Genomic DNA, 19,856 nt, shown 5'->3' on the forward strand with positions numbered 1-19,856 from the left:
TTCTTCCTTGCATTTTTCTCAGTCTTTATGCTTAATGTTAAGAACTGAAACATTTGGAATGGTGGTGGTGGTGGTGGTGGTGGTGATGCCAGTGGTGGTGGTGATGGTGGTGGTACTGGGGATATTGGTTCTAGCATTTCAGCAGATGCTGTTTTCAGTTACTCTAACTGTCAGCCAAGGAACAAAGCCGTCTGTCTTCTCTGTACAATTACATAAGGGATTACAGGTCACGCACCTCCACCTTCTGTAATCAAAGAAATGGTGATGCTCAGACTATTGTATATTCCTTACAGGTACCTGCATAATGGGTGACTCTAACCATTTTATGAAACCGTTGTCCTGTTTTTGTTGTTGTTGTTGTTTGTTTTTTAAGATTCTAGTATAGTGCTGGAAAATGTATGGGGAGGAGGGAGAAGAGGAGTTTCTACATTCTAATCCAAGATCTGACTTGTGAATCCAGAATTTAGCAATTCATGAATTTATCTCTATCTAAAGCCTTCTGATGATGGATGTTTGAGAAGATGGGATTGTATTAACTCTTGGTTGAAAATACAGATTTAATGTCTGAAAAATATTTTTTGAAATGTATCCTAATAATCAGAAACACATTATTCATGTTAGTTATCATCTCCCCATTTCTTTTTCACATCTTTACAGACTTTTTCTCTAAGTAGGCAGTTGAATTTTCTCTTTGAATATTTATATAATTCAACCCACAAGATCTTTTATTACACACCAAAACCTTTCCCTATTTCCTGCCTCAGAGGAATCTCTTTAAATGGCCTGCCCTAAGCCACAGAATATACCCATTCCTAATTTGTCATAATTCCCAATTTGTCAAAATTCCCACATCTGTCATAATCCAAAGTAGACACTTTTTATTCCAAGAAACAGTATCAAGTCCCCACCTCAGACCTTCAGGGACCTCATAGTATTTTTGTTAGAGTGTTATGGTTATTGGATTTCTACCAAAACCACACTTCACATGGTAATCTTTGATGGTCTGTACTGTCCCAGTTTCCTTAATTTTGATTAAAGCTATAGCCCACTTACCCAGTGGATTAGCAATGGACAGTAATTAATACCATGGACCCACTCAAGGTTACCTTTAAAAGACTGAACTTTGTGATAGGCTGAATGAAAGTACAAACATGAGGAAATGCAGATGGCGCTGTAACTGGAACACACAGTACTGAACCTTTCCTGGTTGCTTCTTACAGAAGATCAAGACTCATCCCCGGACCACAGTGGGAGGTCCCACACCACTCATGGATCAGAATCAGCTGGTGAGTTTGAGCTGCTTTGTCATTTACTATTATCATCTTTGAACCTGCTGTTTATTGATGCAGTATGTGTCAGTGCCTCTAGAAAAGTGGTTCTCAAATGTTCTTAGCGTACATCATGATCACAGCGATGGCTTATTAAATCACGTTGCCGGACACCGTCCTTAGTTTCTGACTTAGTAGGTCTGGGGTGGAGCCCGAGCATGTGTCTCTCTACTAAGTTCCCTGGTGACGCTGATACTGCTCAGGGACAGCTGAACCATCTGAATCACTGATATTTGACTATTCAATTTGATGGTTTAGGGACAGAGGCTACCCTTTGGGAACCACTGCTTTGGAGAAATGTCTTCCATCTGAAAGGATCAGGAAGAACTAAAGCACAGTTTCCGTTTAATATTGCACTACACCTGAGTGCTTAAGAACATGGGTTTTGGAATAAGAATGGCTTGGGTTTGATCTCAGCTCCTCCACATACTAACTGGGGATGTTGCTTAAAGGATCTGAGACTCAGTTTCTTAACCAATAAAATTAGGATAATAATAATTGTGGCAGGGCATTGTTTTAAAGACTAAATAAGAGAATATATGAAAAGCATTTAGCATAAACCTCAGTACATGGTTTAACAGCTACTGCTTACCTACTGTGTGCTAGTGGCATTGTTCTAAGCACCTTACATTAGGTTGAACTGTATGAAACTACCATTTCTGTAGGTCAACAGTCAAATATCAGTGATTTCGGGTGGTTCATATAATGTTTACTTAATTGTCTTATAAGCTCAGAGACCTATATAATTACTATTATTGTCCCCATATTGCAGATGAGGAAATGAAGGCTCAGAGAGAGTAAGTCACTTGGCTGAGTTGACATGACTAGTGAGTTGAGTGGCAGAACCAGGTTGCAAGTCCAGGGGCCTCATATTGCCTCTCATAAGCACAGTCTGGAGAAGGCATTCCGTAACGACCACAGTTACTGCCGAGCATGCATTACTAAATGGATTCCTGTTTGTCGTGACTCAGATCACACCCCTGGAAGTATTACTCCAGGCAGCAAAAGTTTGACATGGGTCAGGTTTACCTGTGACCCCTAACACTGGGGCTGCTGAAAGGTTCTGCCAGTGTTGTCTTCCCACGGTCTCCTGAGCATTGCCAGTCCAGGTGACCCCATGCAAACCAGGTAGTCCCTCTGAACTGTGGTCCTCCCATCCATGCTGAAGTTGGGGCTAGGCTTAAGCTACAGGCTTAAAGGCTCACACACTTAAAACAAACATGAAAATGGACATTTACATAATGGCTTCAGTGACAGCCTTTTCTATGAGAGTACAGGGATATCGATGCTCATTAGAAATGCTTCTAAAATAAAGACAGAAATCCCAAGTTCTTGGGGACCTTGGGTGTGGTATTTAGCCTTTCCCAACCTCAATTTCCTTATTAGTAGAAAGACGATCAGAACACCTGCCTTGGTTACTTCCTAGAGTTCTTGTGAAGAAGTATCAGGAACATGAAAGTATTTTGGAAATGAGAGGAACATATTACTAACTCTCTGACTTATTGTACACACACACACAGAATCTTTCCATGCTCTCTAAAATCAAGAGACCCTCCCTACTCCTTGCACCAGCTGCAGGAATATTACCTAGGAACTGGCCGGAAATGCAGAAATCCAGCCATCTCAGGCCTGCTGAATCAAGATTTGCATTTTAACCACACCAACTTCCCCACCCCACCCCCAACCCCACCATCTTCCCTCATAGGTGGTTTGCTGTGCATTAAAATCTGAAAAGCACTGTCCTAGACTGTTTTTCTCCCAGTTGAAGCCAGTTGAATTACCTCTGAGTACACATCTCAGATTGGATCTGATTTCCCAGGTGCAGCGTCAGGTGTCTTCCTTTGCAGAACTTGCATTCCCCACCAGCCCTGCTCTGGCTGCATTTGCAGACCTCTAGGGCTCAGGGTGAGGCTTGCTGTGGCTCGTCCATCCTCGGCTTTTGCTTGAAGTGAGAATCAAGTGGGCGGGAGTGGTCTCTTTTGTTTGACGCCTGTGCAGGTGTCTATTGTTCAAACAAGAGGTTTCATCTCCTACACACACCCAGATCTTTCCTCACTGGGGCAGCTTTTTTTGAAAATCAAAATAAAGAGATTATGATCCATTAATGGTCTCCCTTTCAAATATCAAAGACTACTGTGAGTCAGAGAAAGACCAGCAAGAGTCGCTGTACCGCTAATTAGATGGTTTTCAAGACCAAAGAGCTCCAGTTAGATGGCCAATATCCCATGACTTGTGCCGATGAAAACCTGCCAGTGACCAAGGACTCTTGGGAGGCAGTTAGAAAAAGCACCTTGGACATCTTCTGAGGTTTGTGAAGTAAAAGGCCACTGTCAAAATAGCACAAAGTATGTTGAAATGGCCAGACGTCTGGTTAGAATTTGTTTTGTTCCATTTTGAGTTAAATAAAAACATCAAGGTGCATAAACAGGAGCCATCCTATGCAAAATAAACCACCATGATCAAGATTTCAGTGTCCTCTGTGCACAGTCGAAAGTCTGACATTCTGAGGAAAGCTTTTCATTGGAAGCCCAGCCATCTTCATCCATTGGTTAGCCAAACAGACTGTCCTGAGTTTTGTTTTCTTGTTTTTTCTTTTCTTGGAGGCCTTTAGGATTCAGCAGTGGGTTCCCAGTTGGTAGGGAAAAGAAGCTCATTTTAGGGGGCTGTTTTCAAATTTTGTTTTGAAGCAGTGAAGGAAGAGTAAAAAACAAAAAAAAAACAACAAAGCTATCATTTGAATGAGTCTCTTCACAAGATGCCTTAGAAGTCTCTTTTGATACAGGTGCCTCCCTCGTTCTGATGGGCTCCTATTCTGGCTGTGGACCCTTTGTCTTGCATTGCTTCCTTCCTGTTTGAGGTTTTTTGTTTTTTCCCCTAGTTTGTTTTATAGCAGGAGAAAATGTTCATTCTCCTAAAAACATGTTCATTTTTCTAAAGGGGTGTTTCAGGACTATGTTAGCAGGGACTCGAGTAGGGTGATTTTTCATAGAAACGTCCATTGCCCCCACCCCGACCAAACCTTTGTTTTTGAATATTTATGTTTGTGTCTATGAAGACCCTGGATATGTTAGATTCGCTTTTTCTGGAGCATATCAGTCACCTAGGGATCTTGTTAGAAATGAAGATTCTGACTCGGTAGGTTTGGGGTGAAGCCTGAGATTCTGTATTCCTAGCAAACTCTCATGATGTGATGCCTGTGCTGCTGGTCCAGGGGCCACACTTGAATTAACAAGGTCCTAAATGAAAAATAAAATACAACAACTACAATTACCATTCCTGGGTACTTGTTTAGGCCTTGGTGAACTTATGATGAAATGGATTTTATTATTATTACCATTTTACGAATAAGAAAACTGACACTTGGAGAGGGTAACTTGACCCAGCAGATGTTGCTAGCAAGAAGACTTGAATCCAGGGGTGTCCTGCCCTAGTGCCCAAGGTCTTTACCACTGCACAGGATTCCTGGAGAGAATTCTCATATTCTTGATGAAAAATAATACTGCCAAATCTTAGTCTTAATCAAACTGAGCTTTTCTGGGGAGATATCTTTCATGTAATACCTGTGGCTTGAGTCTATAAGTAGCTTCACAGTGATGTAGAGCATGGAGGTTGGCCCTGTGTGCTGTTTGGTAAGGCACTTGTGCTTATGTGTTCCAAACGTTGATTAAGAGGTATTGTTTTCCCCTTAGGACACTCAAGTGGAAGTCAAGATGGTGGGGCAAACACAACCTCGGGTCCTATACGGAAACCTCAAATTCCAGGTAAGTTTGGAGCTGTGGAGCCAAAAACGTTGCTAAAAGCAGGTCTCTCTGAATGTCTCAGAAAGGAAGAGACCAGTTTGAAGCCTGTTCTCCTAAATGTCTCATGGTTGAACCTGATGGCTCCTCTTTGCAAGTTAAAGGATGAATGAGAGCACAGCAAACTCTCAGTGGTAGTAGGAAAGGATGCAATATGCTCTGTTTCCTGGGTCCCATACCCTGAATGAGCTCATATTCCCACCAACCCTGGCCTGTCCCAGAGAAGTGCCATGATAGTTACTAAAGCTTCCTTCCCAAGGGAATGATCACCAGGGGACTCCACATCATAGCCAGGTCCTTCCTATCCCAGTCTAGTCTTCCCTTTATTACTGTGGTCAGGGTGGAGCATATAACTTGCCTTTCACATTGCAGACAGTGAGCAGATAGAAAGGCCATGTGTGTTGAGTGCAGTGAAAACATTCTTTTGGTCCCCACGCTGTTTTCTTAAGTGATGATCTTCACTGATCCAGACAGAAGAAAGTTTCAAAATGTGTTACATGGGCAGTGAGAGGGCTGGGCCACTTGGCTCTCCTGAACATCAAGATTCAGGCATTTGAGGCCAATTCTTTATTTGACTTGGGCTCACAACTGAGCATTTGTACAAGGGGATTACACAAAAGGAAGGCTTTCCTTAGGGTTGTAAATTATCCTTTTAAGTCTCCCCTTTTCAGAGGTCTCCAAACTGATCCCCACCTTGGGGAAAGGGAAGAACGTAGGGTGCACCTACCTACCCTCTTGTTTAGTAAACTACTATTCCCAACTGGTTGACTACAGCTTTCCAATGTCATTAAATATTCATCCCCTGTATCATAGTATATAATACAATGGATATACTTTTATTTATTTAGTCACTCCCTTACTGTTGGACATTAGGTTGTTTCTAAGTTTTACTATTATAACTAGCACAGTAACGAACATTTTCATAGCTAATTCTGAGGTCCTATAAATTCTTATAAGTATAATTGCTGGACCAAAAGCATGAACATTTTGAAGGTTTCGCCAAATGACCCTCCCAGTGAATGTGCTTAAGTATAGCCCTCTACAATAGTGTCCTTTCCCCACTCACTAGGCTGTGGTCTCCAGTTTTGTTTCTTAACCAAATAGAAGATGCTCTTATTTAGGAAAGGAATGTTTTTTTTTTCAAGAGACATATACATTTCCTTTAGTCTCTTTAATAATATTGCACCAAAGGTACCTATAAGTTTCAACATGTCATTCTATGCTTTTTTAAAAATTTGTTTCTCTTGGAGGGACTTGAAAATGCTAGCTGATGATAAGAGGCCTGTAGGACAAACACCTGGAGCAAAATCATCTTCTAGTCTTACCTGCGTACTGGTGGGGCCATTCTGTCAGACTCACCAATAATGCTGACTATGGTTCTTTTGGCCAGGTCAACTTATAAAGTGAGTTTTATCTTTATAAAGTGCATTTCCCAAGCTCATGGGTGTCTTTTGGTTTACTCACACCAGAATGGCTGATCATCTTGGCCTCCCTCCTGGCTCTGGCTTTGATTCTTGCAGTTTGCATCGCTGTCAACAGTCGAAGAAGGTAAGGAGATGTGCCTTGGGCCTTCAAGTGTGAAAGGGCATCATTTAAGCCTGTGCTCCAAGTCCTTACTACTCAGAGGATAGTCTCTGGAACCAGCAGCCTCAGCATCCTGGCAGCTTACTAGAAACACAGAATCTCAGGCCCTACCCAGACCACTTTAGATCAGAGTCTGTGTCTTGAGAAGAACAGGGATTCCTGTGCACGGTACAGTTTAAACAGCCCTGTTCAGGCACATTCCTTAGAGAAAGGAACCACTGATTATTTGGACTATCACTTTTAAATAGTGGTTGACTCTTTTGTGGTTCTTCATTTTTTTTGGTGTTAAACCCGTGAGGACTCTATCTGGTGAAAGTTATAAAATATCTCAACAGGAAAGCATAAAAGTGTATACTCATTCATAGATTCATGAAACAAATATTTATTAAATGCATTCACAATGCACATAAACATTATATAAAGACTCAAGAGATTGGTCATCCCATTTAGCCTAGGCCTATGGAATCTTCTAGAACCCTTACCTAAAGTAGGCATTGTGTTTGTGCCTTTGTTTGTTGTTTGTTTCTTATAATGACACTATTTTCTATATTCTGCTTGTCTGGGAATTACTATTTTCTATATTCTGGAAACTGCAGTTTTAAGGATTCAGCTCCCTGACAGTGAGGTCTATGAAATGATGAACTTTCCTTAGGAAAGTCTCAATAAAGACAGTCAACTTCCCTAGAACTAGCATGTGGGCTGTTCTCATATCTTCATAGATTTCTCTCTCTCCCTACCACAACCAAAGGCTATCATTTTGGAAGTTATTTAACAATGCATATACCTAGCTGATCTGTAATCAGGTAGGCTCTAAAGTGAAGTGAAGGAAAATAGTAATTCTTAGCAATGCAGGAAATGAAATTTGATAGGGGTATCTAGAAGTTTAAGTCTAAATTTCCTGTTCAAGACACTTTAAAGATGCCTTATTTTTCTCTGAGCATATGCAGAGGAACACTAAACCCTTTGTAAATATCCCTTGAGATCTCTTCTTGCAAAGTAAAAGAATCTTATTTCCGAGTAGGGCCACTTTTATTGTATCTCTAGATCACCTAATAAACCAGAAAGTATCCATCCATTTATGAGAAGACCTGGAGAAACTTTTTATTGGCTTTTGGAAAGCAACAAATAGCTCATTTCATTACCATGTGCAACCCATGTAGTCTCTCTAATTATCTGAGGGAATCAAATAATGCTGTTTTACGCTGGTGCAAGTTAATGAAAGTGTTACATTAAGGTCAAATAGCCATGTTGCTATCTGTACCTTTGAGGGCATAATTTAAAAAAATTAATGATAATTTCATGATAGCTAATTGTATAAGAAAGATAAACTAGGAAAAGAAATCTGAAAGACCTCCCAGAAGGCTCCTATGACCAAATGGAAAAGACATTTTGTTTAGTTGAATGTAAATAAAGCCACGTCAGGGAGCCCTTACAAAGAGCCTTTATGCTTCCCCTCAGCCTCCTTGCTTTCGCTTAGTTTACTTTTGCTCAATTAAATATGTGTTTCCTATTGGGAAATCAGTCCTTTTGTTCCAAGCCCTAGAATGTACCACTTCTGCTCACATGCACAGTCATAACCCTTGCATATGTCCCCATGGAAACGTTGGCCCCAGACACTGCCAGCATCAGGGAGACCTCGGAGAAGCATCTCAGCTGTCCCTGAGAGCAGCTGGAGTCCGTACAGTTAGCTCGCACGTCAGTCCCCATCATGTCAGCAGCAGAACGGGCCCCTTGCTGCCCTCTCCCTCATCTCAAGACCAGCAGTCACCCTAGCAACAGGCAAACAGGGACACGTGAGATCCGGCACAGCGAGGATCTCACTGAGAAAGTAGCTGTTTGGATGCCGTAAATTACTACCTCCTGATTCAATAATCAAAAACAGATTTGCCACGCAGCTAAAGGATGGTTAATGGCTGCACAGGCCCTTTCATGGATGCTGCATCTCTAAAGCTGCCAGCCCATTTCTAATCCTCTCAAGAGGCTGGTGCTTTTCTGCTTTGAGCATTTCATTTTATAAAGATCCAGAATCCTGTTTTCATCAAACAAAGTTTGGTTGAAAACAGGGACCTACAACGGGCATTCCTTTATTCAGCAAAACTCTTTGAAGCAGCTCCTGTGACTGTCAGCACCGGAGAAAAGGAAGAGAGGATTGGAAATGAAGAGGGGACCATTCCAACCCTAAAAGACCCTTGAGGTTTATTGGCAATATTGGCTCGTTGGATTTGAGTCTGCTAATATTTATTGAGAACATTCTCTGTGCCAGGCACTATTGTATGAATTACGGTTAAAAGATACAAGTGGAAAAACGGTCACTGAAGTCGATGTTCAAAAGTTGACCACAGGCTTCCATGACAAAGGGATCCATGGGTTGCATCATGTCACAGACCCTGGTGTAGGGGTCCTATTATTACTTTAGCTTCCCCTCCCTCTTATCAACCCACATCATCTTTCCTTGCTGTTCTTCATCTCAGGCTGAGTCCTTGAATTGCAGTTTTCTGATGGAAATTGAAGCTTATTCACTATCTTTAAGAGCAAATGATTGTTTTAAGAGTCAGTTGAGTTGGTAGATACTGGATGAGGCCCCAGTGAAGTTAAGATGCCTTTCCTTTAAATAATTTATCTGATTTGTATGAAAAAGAAAAAAAATGTGAGAACCTTACCAGAGAAGGTTTCACAAAACAAGAATGATTAAAACATGTTTCTACACCCATCATGTGGAAAAGGCCTCCACCAGCGTTACTCTCACGGAAATAATCATGTTTCCTGTAAACCCAGTGGGCAGTAGTCATCCACTCTCTGCTTGGTGGGCCGCCTCCCCAAAGCTCCATGGCTTAGAAATGTCTTGCTTCCCTTAAGCTGCAGCCTAGCTCACTGTAATCTGTGCTCACGCCACCTTGTTCTGCCCTCTCTCTAGAACAGAGCTGTCCAACCAAACCTTTGGCAATGATGGAAATGTTCACGTCTGTACTGGCTACAATACAACCGCTAACCACTTATAGCTACTGAGCACCCGAAACAAGGCTAGTTTGATTTAAGGAGTGAAATTTTAACTTCACCTGATTGGTTTAAATTTAAATAGCCACATGTGGCTACCATATTGAATGGCACAGCTTAACACATTACCGAGTAAATCTGTAAATATCCATAAAGATTGTCAGGTAGAAGAAATATAAGATCAGCTGTTAAGTTGCCCCTCTAAGTCTTTCAACATAAATTCCTCCACACCTAAATGTTACATTACCTGACTTCTAAACCCTAGCCAGCCTGCCCACCCTCTCCTAATGAGGCTCCAGTCTAGTTTTTTCCACATTGTTGTCACTGTACACTTAGCTAGTGTTGATATTTAAGGGGGAAGGAGATACAGGCCAGATGCAGTTGGAGAGAGATCTCTGACCTTCAGAGCCAGAAATACAAGTTGCAGGTTCTATGTAGTTACTGCCATGACTCGTGGTGTAGTTTCAGACAATATCCTTGACTTCTTAGTCCCTGTCTCCAGTTTACAAAAGGAAGAGGTTGGGCTGGATGACCTCTGAAGTCCCTTCAGCTCTAATATTCCTTTTGAAATTCCAATAACTAAGAAGAATGGAACACTTAGAACGTGTCTTTTAAAAGTGCTTAAAAAATGCCTGAAGCACCAAATATTGGACTGAGTTATTTATGAGAATCATCCTGCCCTCTTGAAAGAACTCAGACAGGTTACAAAGACACATAAAACCCAAAGGGAAATGGGTGCAGGGCAAAACGCAAGGGCAATATTCCTAAACCGTACAGGTGGAATGTTACTCACTGGTAAAGCCAGCTTCGTTTAGGCTAAAAACATGAGTCCTCTCCTCCCCCAATGCAAAAACATTTTTGATGATTATAGATCACATGTACAAACATTTTTTATTACTATAGATCACTTTCCACAATATTTCATTCAGTTTCTCAGTCACTCATTAGGTAGGCCGATGGGAATTACTTAATAGGACACCTTTCCTCCAAAGAACGCCTGAGCCAACAGCTGAGAATTTGAAAGAATATGAGCAGCATTCCACCTTCAGCCTGTTCAGTCACCGTCATAGTAAACATAACAAGTAGGTGGAGGCAGCCAGAAGCAGCAAGCAAAACCCATTTCATGTGGCTCTGGTTATATTAGCAATTACAACCAGCACGTTTTGAACATTCGCTGCATTCCAGAATCTATTCTGGGCTTATCCAAAGCCTTGGCTTCCTCACCCTGCATAGGGGGAACAACAGATAATAGCCGAGATAGACTCATGTATCCAGTGCCAGGCTCTATTTCAAGGCCTTGCCACAGTCCTATGAGATTGGTCCTCTTAACAACTTGGTGTTATAGCAAGAAAACTGAGGCTCAGAGAGATTAAGTGAGTTGCCCAGGGTCACACAGCAGTAAGGTCTCAAAACCAGGCCTTCTAAGCCCCTGCTCTTGTCTCTGAGCTGCACCCATACTGCTAGCCCCTTGGATTGCTCCAAGATTCAAGTACCTTTCCCTCCACCCCTCATCAAGCATGCTGCCAGAAGAGACAGGATCTACCTCCTGTTGAGGAGGTATGCTTTCCATTTCACCAAATAAGAGATTAAAGTTTATGGCCTTGGCAGTACTAGAAGGAAGGGCCCAGAATCATGAATAATAGAGGCTTTGTCTCTACCACTCCAAATATCCAGCGGCAAAGTGAACAATTCCGACTTCATACTGTTTCCAAATCTTCAGATGGTTGGCAGCATGAATAGAGTTGGGCAGAGCCCAGGCTTTTGGTCATAGGGCCTAGATGTGAGCATTGACTCTGTCCATTTTACTAGCTATGCGACCTCAAGCTAGTTATTAAGCCTTCCTCAACCTCAGTTTCCACTGCTAATGGGAATAATAGCTGCTTTGTGGGTTTATTGTGAGGATGACATAAAATCATATGTAAAGTGCCTGGCCTTCAGGAGGTAGCCAGTAAATGGTAGTCCATTTCCCCTCTTTTCACCCCACTTGTAGCTGTAAGGCTCTGAGACTTTGCTCACATCAAGCATAATCTGACTTCCAGTGTGTAGCAGTGGCCATGTTACAGGAAAGAGAGAGCATTACATCAGGCTGGGGGGTGAGGTGGTGCTGTGACCCAGGGACAAGATCAAGGTCACACCCTTCCACAGAAGACCTTCTGCACTGGAATCTTAAATAATGTTCTAAGAAACCTTAGACTAACAGTGAACAATTTGCCTCATATGGTTAAACCTCCTATATCCAGGGTTATATTAAAGTTAGCCCGTGGTAGGGAAAAGTCAATAGGGCCTTATGCTTCTGTAAAAATGTTTCATTATTCTCGGTACACACAGTAAGAACCCTGACGAGGCCAATGGGTGTTGAGTGGAAGAGGAAGTAATGAGTGTATCTTGAATACACAAATCAGAATGGTTTGCGTCACCACGGCTGCAACTCATCTAAGTCTGCGGAAACTGCTGAAGTGCTTAAAAGAGGCAGATACTTCCACTGTGTAGTGCGGTGGGAGGAGAACCAGAACTTGGGAGTCAGACACACCAGGGTTTGAATCCTGACTCTTTTATTACTTGTCAAGTAATGTGGGGCAAGATACTGAATTTTCTGAGTCCCAGGGTTACCTGTAATGGGGGGATGATACAGCACTGACTTCCCAAAGTTCTGACCACTAATTCTCCACCTCAATCGTGCATCAGAAACCTCTGAGGGCATCTTAAACCACAGATCCTGGCCCGCCTTCTATAGTGTTCTGCCTCAGTATGGCTGGCATGGGGATGAGAATCTACATTTTGCTGACTGAGGCTTTTGCTGCTGGTTCAAGGGGCCTCACTCTGAGACGTGCCAGTTGTTAAGAGTCAGCAAGATGAAACATACTAAGACCATCCAAAAGCGTACTGGTAGTGATGGTGGTGACTACAATGATGAAGTTGGAGTCGTTGCACCCCTTTCTCATACGATCTTCTAAATTATTAGGTGTGGGCAGAAGAAAAAGCTGGTGATCAACAATGGCAATGGAGCCGTGGAAGAGAGAAAGCCAAGCGGACTCAATGGAGACGCCAGCAAGTCTCAGGAGATGGTGCATTTGGTGAACAAGGAATCGTCAGAGACCCCAGACCAGTTTATGACAGCTGATGAGACACGGAACCTGCAGAATGTAGACATGAAGATTGGGGTGTAACACCTGCACCACGGCCTGGGAAAGAAACAACGGTCGGAGACACAACCTTACAGGGAGCTGGGACACTTCGCAGATGCAATGTGCTACTGATTGTTTCATTGGGGATCTTTTTTAGCATAAAATTTTCTACTCCTTTTTGTTTTTTGTGTTTTGTTTTTTAAAGTCAGTTCCAATTTATAAAAACAGCATTGCTTTCTGAAATGAGGGCCCAATTCATACTTGGCAAGAATTTGGCTGTTCCAGTTCCCACCTAGGAGCCTCTCACCTGCTGAGGTGTGCTATGGATAACTTCTAACAAAAGCCACAAATACATCTTCCTGATCCCCAACCTTTCCTCCACTCCACCTCCCAGCTAATAGCCATCTGCTGAGGACATCCCCCAGGGCTGGGAGGGATTGGTCCCAGCCAAGAAATCTGAATGGGTCCGTATTGCCCCTCCCCTTCCAGCCCAGCCTAATCCCTGGGCATTTCTTTCCAGTGGGTTAGGGAATCAGGGTGTACTGGTTACACATTGCCTTCTACAGACCCCATGGAAATTTTTCACATGCTTCTGGGAAATACCCAAAGGGTGAAGCTATTTATCTGTAGTAAGCTATTTATCTGGTTTTTTTTTTTTGAAATATTAAACCCTGGAGGTCCTTTGATCAGTATGATTTTTTTTTTATGGTTACTTTGTCAGAGGCATAAGAGGGTTTAAGCTGATTCATAATAAATACCTGTACTTCTTCCACCTTAACCCTTTGTGCTGTGTTCCTTCAGTTTCTGAGTCCCAACAGCTCATCAGGAAGATGTGAGAAGGTCCTCCTTGAAAGTCTTCATCTCAGAGCCACTAAGCCCCCAGTCAGGGCATTCAACTCTCAGAGATCAAGGGAAGATAGCGTATTTTATTTCCAAGTCTCCACAAGCTTTGTGTCCTGTCCTAGAACCAGAGGTGGGGAGGAGAGGAGGAGGAGGAGCCTCAGCTGCCTTTAGTTCTTACAGTTACCTGCTCTCATCTCTGAGAGGCTATGAAAAGTCACATTGTATTTGCATGACCTACTATTTGTGGCCTCCCATTTCATAGATGATGACTCTATTAGTGATGCCCCAAAACAGTATAGAAGTGCCTCTTGACTTCTTGTAATAAAGGGAGAAGCCAGTGGAAATGAAAGAAAGCTTAGGCAGTAGCCAAATGATTGCGACTGGTTGGGGAAATGGTGGGGAGGGAGCAATGGAGATCTTGCTTGAGTATTTTTATGGCTGTATTTGTTGATACTTTAACAAGCTGGTTGTCTGTCTCCAGTGCAGCTGCTACACAGGTAAGTTAAGTACCTGGGAAATCCCCTAGAAGGCTACAGGACTTCCCACCATTGGAATCTTATCATTAGATAAGCAGGTTTATGGTCAGACAAGAGAATTAGTGGCTTTATCTCTGGCCTGGCAAGTCCTTTGTAGTTCTTATTGGTCCCTTTGGTCCTGGAACTTCCAAAGGCCACTTGTAATGAAGAAATTGAATCTATAAAATAACGGCCCCTATAAAATGGGACTTACTTCCTTAGACACCTATAAAAAGTCATCGGTTGCCTAAGCTAATATGTTTAACTGGTAGTGTTTCTCAGATCCCCCCTTCCCCATCAAGAAAAAAGAAGGAAAAAAATCTCCCATGTTGTAAAGCAGGGTTGGGCTTATACAAAGAAGTGGTTTGCAAGGATATATTTGAAGGAGGGATGCCTGCTTTCTGTACCCATTCCCTACCTCTGCTCTCCCCTATCCACCTTTAAAACCCCCTCTCCTATCATAGCTTTTGAAAGCTTCCTTTCTTTTCTGTGAACATCATTGGCTAGTTCCATATTCAGGCATCTGGCTTTCTTTTTATTGAAAGGAAATGGACATCCAGTGGTTACTGTGGACTCTGTGGTTACTGCCACTAGTGTCCAAATGCTCCCTGCGTTCCAAGAGCTTTCCTGGGTCTGCTGCAGACTCACACAGGCTCGCTCAGTCTCTTTCTGAATGCGGCAAGCCATGCTGGGGTCAGATTCAGGAGTGCTACACCAGGCTCTACCTGTCCTTCAGATTCTCTTTGGGGCCAAGGATAGAAATACAAGTCTCAAAGCGCCGGGTGGTTTTCCTTTTAGACATTCCCAACAGATAGACTGAGATAGGGGAGTAGGAGGAAGGAAACCTCTCACTTCTTTAGAAGAGTAAAATATACTTAAGATACTTAAGAATAAGCTTAATGTGGCCCATTCATCTTTATGTCATAGGAATGACTGTCAATCAGTTGCCTTGAGTTTTCAAAGAATAGCTCCTTGTTCATGCATGTACTCTGAGCATTGTTACTTCAGTTTTTTACAGCACACCCTTCCTCTGATTTTTTGTATATTTATTGATGGACCACTAATAAAGAGGAAAGTGTGAAATGTGTATTGCACAGTTGAAAGCATTTACTGGAAAATATTAAAAGGCGACTATTAAAAGGCTAAAGGAAATGGACTCAGGAGTCTTTTGTTTATGGGTGGGGTTGTGGGAGTTTGGGAGGGGCAGAGCTGGGATTATCTGGTCATCTGTGCAATTGAGAGGCACAAACTTAAAAGTACATGAGGTGGCTGAAGCTTTACACTTATTTTTTTCTAAAAGGAAAAAGTACATAGATTTCTATTCCTTGGGATTCTTCTATTGGAGAAAGTTGAATATTCTATAGCAAGCATGTGGCCCACATGTTTCAAAGTCAATGAGATACCAAAAAATATTAGTTCTTAAAAGCCAGTAACTACTCTTGGACTTCCAGGTAAAGAGAGGAGACTGGACATAATTACTTCCATTCCCTCATGAAACCTCTAAAAAATATAAGAGATATTCCAAAAAGGTAAAAACCAATGAGTCAAAGAGAATGGTAGAAAAGACAATAGCAACAAAAATTTGAAGCTGAAAAGTGATGGTTCATTGGTAACCGACTAAGCAAATTTGGGAAAGTTAAATCCTAAGCCATTAGTGGGAAAAGCAATAAGAAGCTACCAGATGTGTGTAGCAAAACCCCCCAAAAGTTTCAGGAATTGGCAGCATTAGCTACATCTGGATGTGGAGAGAGCAAGGCTCAAACCAAAAGGATAGGATTACAGCCTATCTAAGAGGCAATCGGAACCCCAGACCTCCTTTCCAGCTCCAGCGGCCGAGTGACTGTTCTTTCCCAATCCCAGAAAGTGGCTAGAAGTTTATTCTCTGATGAGGCCTGAATAGATAGTATCTATCTGAGGGGCAAGAAGGCATGCAGAGTTGACATTAGAAATACTATACTGGAAAGTGAAGCCATATACAGTAGAAATGTTGAGACTCCTTAGCCCTCTCCTTTAACTTGGCTTCCAGAGTGCCAGCCACCATCATGTACTCTCCAGGTAGAAGATGAGTCTTTCTGGGAAATCTGATAAGCCTGAGAGAAAATTCAAAAGATACTAACATATTAGTCCCATAAGGAAATGGCCAGCAAAGCAATCTACATTGAAGATCACATCTCCAACCCCACCACTCACACTGTTTTCTGTGGCTCACTGACACACATGTGAAGCAAGAGATGATATCAGAGAAGAAAACCTAACAAAAAAAAGAACAAGATCAGTAATAACCTCAGTAAGATAAGAGGAAATAGTGTGTCTATGAAACAAGAATACAGTGATAGGGTAAAAAGGAACACTAAGAGAACACCTAAAAGAAAAAAAAGGAGCTCTGTAAAATTTAAACACAAAAGTACAAATTAAAAAATAAACTTATTAGAAGGTTTGGAAAATAAAGTTGAACAAATATCCCAGAAATAGAGCAAATACAAAACAATGGAAACAGAGAAGAAAAGTAGAGCACCATTCTAGGAAATCTTAGATGCCAATAATAAAAGTTGAAAAAGGAAAAAGAGAAAATGAAGATGAAAAAATTATCCAAGAAATGTTAAGAAAATTTTCCAGAATTGAAGACGTGAATATCTAGACTTAATATTCTAGAGAGTGACCATGTGAGTGTTTAGCACAATAGATGAAAACAGAACCACACTAAAGCACATCATCTTAAACATTCATAAAAATTGGAGCAAAAAGATTATTCTATAGGCATCTAAAGAGGCAAAATTGATTATATAGAGGATTAAGAACAAAATAGAAACAGACTTCTCAACAACCACATGGAGGACCATGAAACAGTGCCTTAAGAACTATTAGGGAAATTCTAGAAATGAAAGGTAGAATGAAGATGTTTCAAATGCTGAGTGTCTCCAAAACTATTCATCCATTCTCACACAACTCCCAAAGGATGTACTCCATCGAAACAAGGGAGTTACTAAGAAAAAGCAAGGCATGAGAGTCAGAAAGCAAAGTAAAGGGAATTCCTAAGATGATGGTAAAGGGAGACCCCAGGACAGCTGTATGGCAGATGTGGGGGACCATCACTCCAAACTGGATTAATGACTAATACATGAAATAATAAATGTCTTGGCTTCACTGACCTCTAATTAAAAAGAAAATTACTTTTTGATCATATCGGTTAACTATTGATGTATTAAAAACTACTTCAAAATTAGTAGCTAAAAACAATAAACATTAATTTGCATGACTTCACCCATTTGACTGGGTGTTTCTGCTGATCTGCACAGGGCTTGTAGGAGCATGACTGGACTCACGCATGTGTCTGTTGCTGACAAACAGGGCAGCTAGGATCTACGATATCTTCATCTGGGATGGTTAGGGAGCCTGGAATCTCTTTCTTTGTGTCCTTCACAGGCCTCCTGCTGCCTAATTCAGGCCTGGCTAGGATCCAAGTAACAGTGGATGCCCACAAATCTTCTTGAGGCCCAGGCCCAGAACTGCACTATATCCCTCCATCATATACTATTGGCCAAACTAGTCATAAGAACAACTCCAATTTAAGGGATGGGAATCAGGTCCTACTTCTTAATGGGAGGAGTGGCAAAGTCTCATTGCAAAGTGTGGCTACAAGGAAGCCAATGATCAGGGCCATTTGTGCAATCAACCTCTGACAGATGTCTTGAAAGATTGCTGTGTTCAAGGGCACCTCTCATATTTATGCTTAAGATATACACACCATTTTGGCCATGTTGGCAATAACAATAATTTAGGAAACCATAAACAATGTCATGAATGTCATGTTTATTGGAAAGGAAGGCACAGGATCCTGTGTTTAAATATATGTTCCTGATATTACCTGGTACAATAGAAAAGGTGTGAGCTTCGGAATCAGACAAACCTGGGTTTTAATACTGACTCTACCACTTTATTGTGCAATCCTGCTCACGAAACATCTCCAGTACTCTGAATCTTAGTTTTCTCATCTGTAAAAGAAGGACAATAAAAATTTCATAGGGTCATATGAGGATTAAATGAGGTAATAAGTGCCTGGAATATATCAAGTCCTTAAAAATGTTAAAGCCTACCAGAATATTCATTTCTCTCTCACATGACAGTATGTACTTAATTCCTCCCTGCACCATCTCCTCCAGTTTCCAGAACTCTAACCAGCTTTTAAGCTGTTAGGTGTCTGGAACCAGTATATTTCAGAATCCAAGGCTCCTTGTGAGGGAAGCCCTTTGATTCTTAACAGAAAGGCTTTTTGCTTTTTAAAGAGCAAGGGGCCCAGGAAGCAGATTAGCTGGCATCCCTTGATGATATCTGGGCCAGTCAAGCTGTGGCTGCTGAGTAACCAGTTTGGGCTCCACCCATGGCTTTGATCATGACCTACAGGAGGTTGTCTCACTTCACTCCTTCCCAGGCTGAGCGCATTTCTCCTCTCAGCCACCTCTTTACCTTGTCTGCATGTCACTGAGGCAGACTTTCTTCTGCTTTTCATTAACTGGCCCAGGGGCCTGCTTCTTCCAGGAGACTGTGAACCTCTGGAGGGCAGGATTTGCATTTCCCACACACGACAGAAGCCAAGACCCACAGGAGCTTCAAAAGTCACCACTGACTGAGCATGTGTGGCTACATGGTTTTATCACTCAGTCTTACCTGCAAGCCATAAAGGAGAAGTTTTGTTTTTAACAGGGGAGGCACTCACAGGTGCAGAGAAGTTACTTCTGGTCTCCAAGTCACACAGGTAGAAAGTGGTGGAACCTGCAATGGAGCTTAGCTCTGACCAAAGTCTGACTTAACATGCTTTGTGGCCTGTCGGTAGAAGTCTGGTGAATCTGAATTTGTCAAAGCCAAGAAATCATCTCCAAATGCTGCAAACCAGGTCAGCATGTCCTCACTCTCTCTGTGCTGCTAGGGCCAAAGGAGGATTCCAGGAACCACAGGAAGAGTTTGGGGATGAGTAAGTGAAGATACTCTCACCATTTAGGCCACATTGGTGACAGAATTAATTTAGGACACCGTAAACAACCTCAGATTCTGTGTTTACTGGAAAGGGAAGGAGCAGGCCGTGTATAAAATACGATTTTTGTCATGATGCCCAGGTAAAGGGTCAGGGGAGCAGAAAGTCAGGCTGGGCCATCCTTCTTTCCTAATAACCACCACCTGGCCTCCAGCCCCACTCCTTCCCTGTGTTGACATCTGGTGCTCAACACCAGTAGTTTTTCCGTTAGGGCTCCCCATAACCCGCCTCCCCAATCTCACTCCCACAGGCTTCCAGACTGCTTGCCTCATCATGTGATGACTACTGCTTTCCAGAAGTCTCGTCCAAACCACTTCCTCTTTCTTCACTCCCTAAAGAGGAGTGACAAAATCTCAGGGAAGGCAGCTGAAGTTTAGTTAGAAAATGGTGGTCTTTATAAGAAGACTTAGTCCAAATCCAACCTTACCACTTACTCCCTAGATGACCTTACAGAAGTTATTGGACAGCTCTGTGCCTCAGTTTCCTCATCTGTAGAACAGGACTAGTAATCACTACCAGAAAGACTGCTGGGGGATTAAATGAGGTAATATATGTAAACTGCCTGGAATATAGTAGATGCACATAGGCTTCTTCCTTCCATCCATCCACCTTCAATGTTTATCTTGTGAGAATACACAGAA

At 42.1% G+C, this 19,856-nt stretch overlaps 1 protein-coding gene across 16 annotated transcripts in view; it reads left to right on the forward strand.

Moving 5' to 3' along the window:
- Window positions 1-13,606, forward strand: part of CD44 (CD44 molecule (Indian blood group)) — an 81,152-nt gene extending 67,546 nt beyond the window's left edge. For 15 of the 16 annotated variants that reach the window (XM_057507546.1, XM_057507547.1, XM_057507549.1 and 12 more), the window contains 4 exons: window positions 1,221-1,286; window positions 5,018-5,089; window positions 6,595-6,673; window positions 12,666-13,606. In XM_057507546.1, coding sequence (XP_057363529.1) covers window positions 1,221-1,286; window positions 5,018-5,089; window positions 6,595-6,673; window positions 12,666-12,870 — 422 coding nt within the window. In that variant the 3' untranslated portion in view covers window positions 12,871-13,606. The remainder of the gene's footprint in view (window positions 1-1,220; window positions 1,287-5,017; window positions 5,090-6,594; window positions 6,674-12,665) is intronic. The other variant, XM_036891910.2, reaches the window with a different exon arrangement.
- Window positions 13,607-19,856: the final 6,250 nt, after the last annotated feature.

Source organism: Manis pentadactyla, chromosome 9 (genome assembly GCF_030020395.1).
Source record: "Manis pentadactyla isolate mManPen7 chromosome 9, mManPen7.hap1, whole genome shotgun sequence".
NCBI classification, from domain to species: Eukaryota; Metazoa; Chordata; class Mammalia; order Pholidota; family Manidae; genus Manis; species Manis pentadactyla.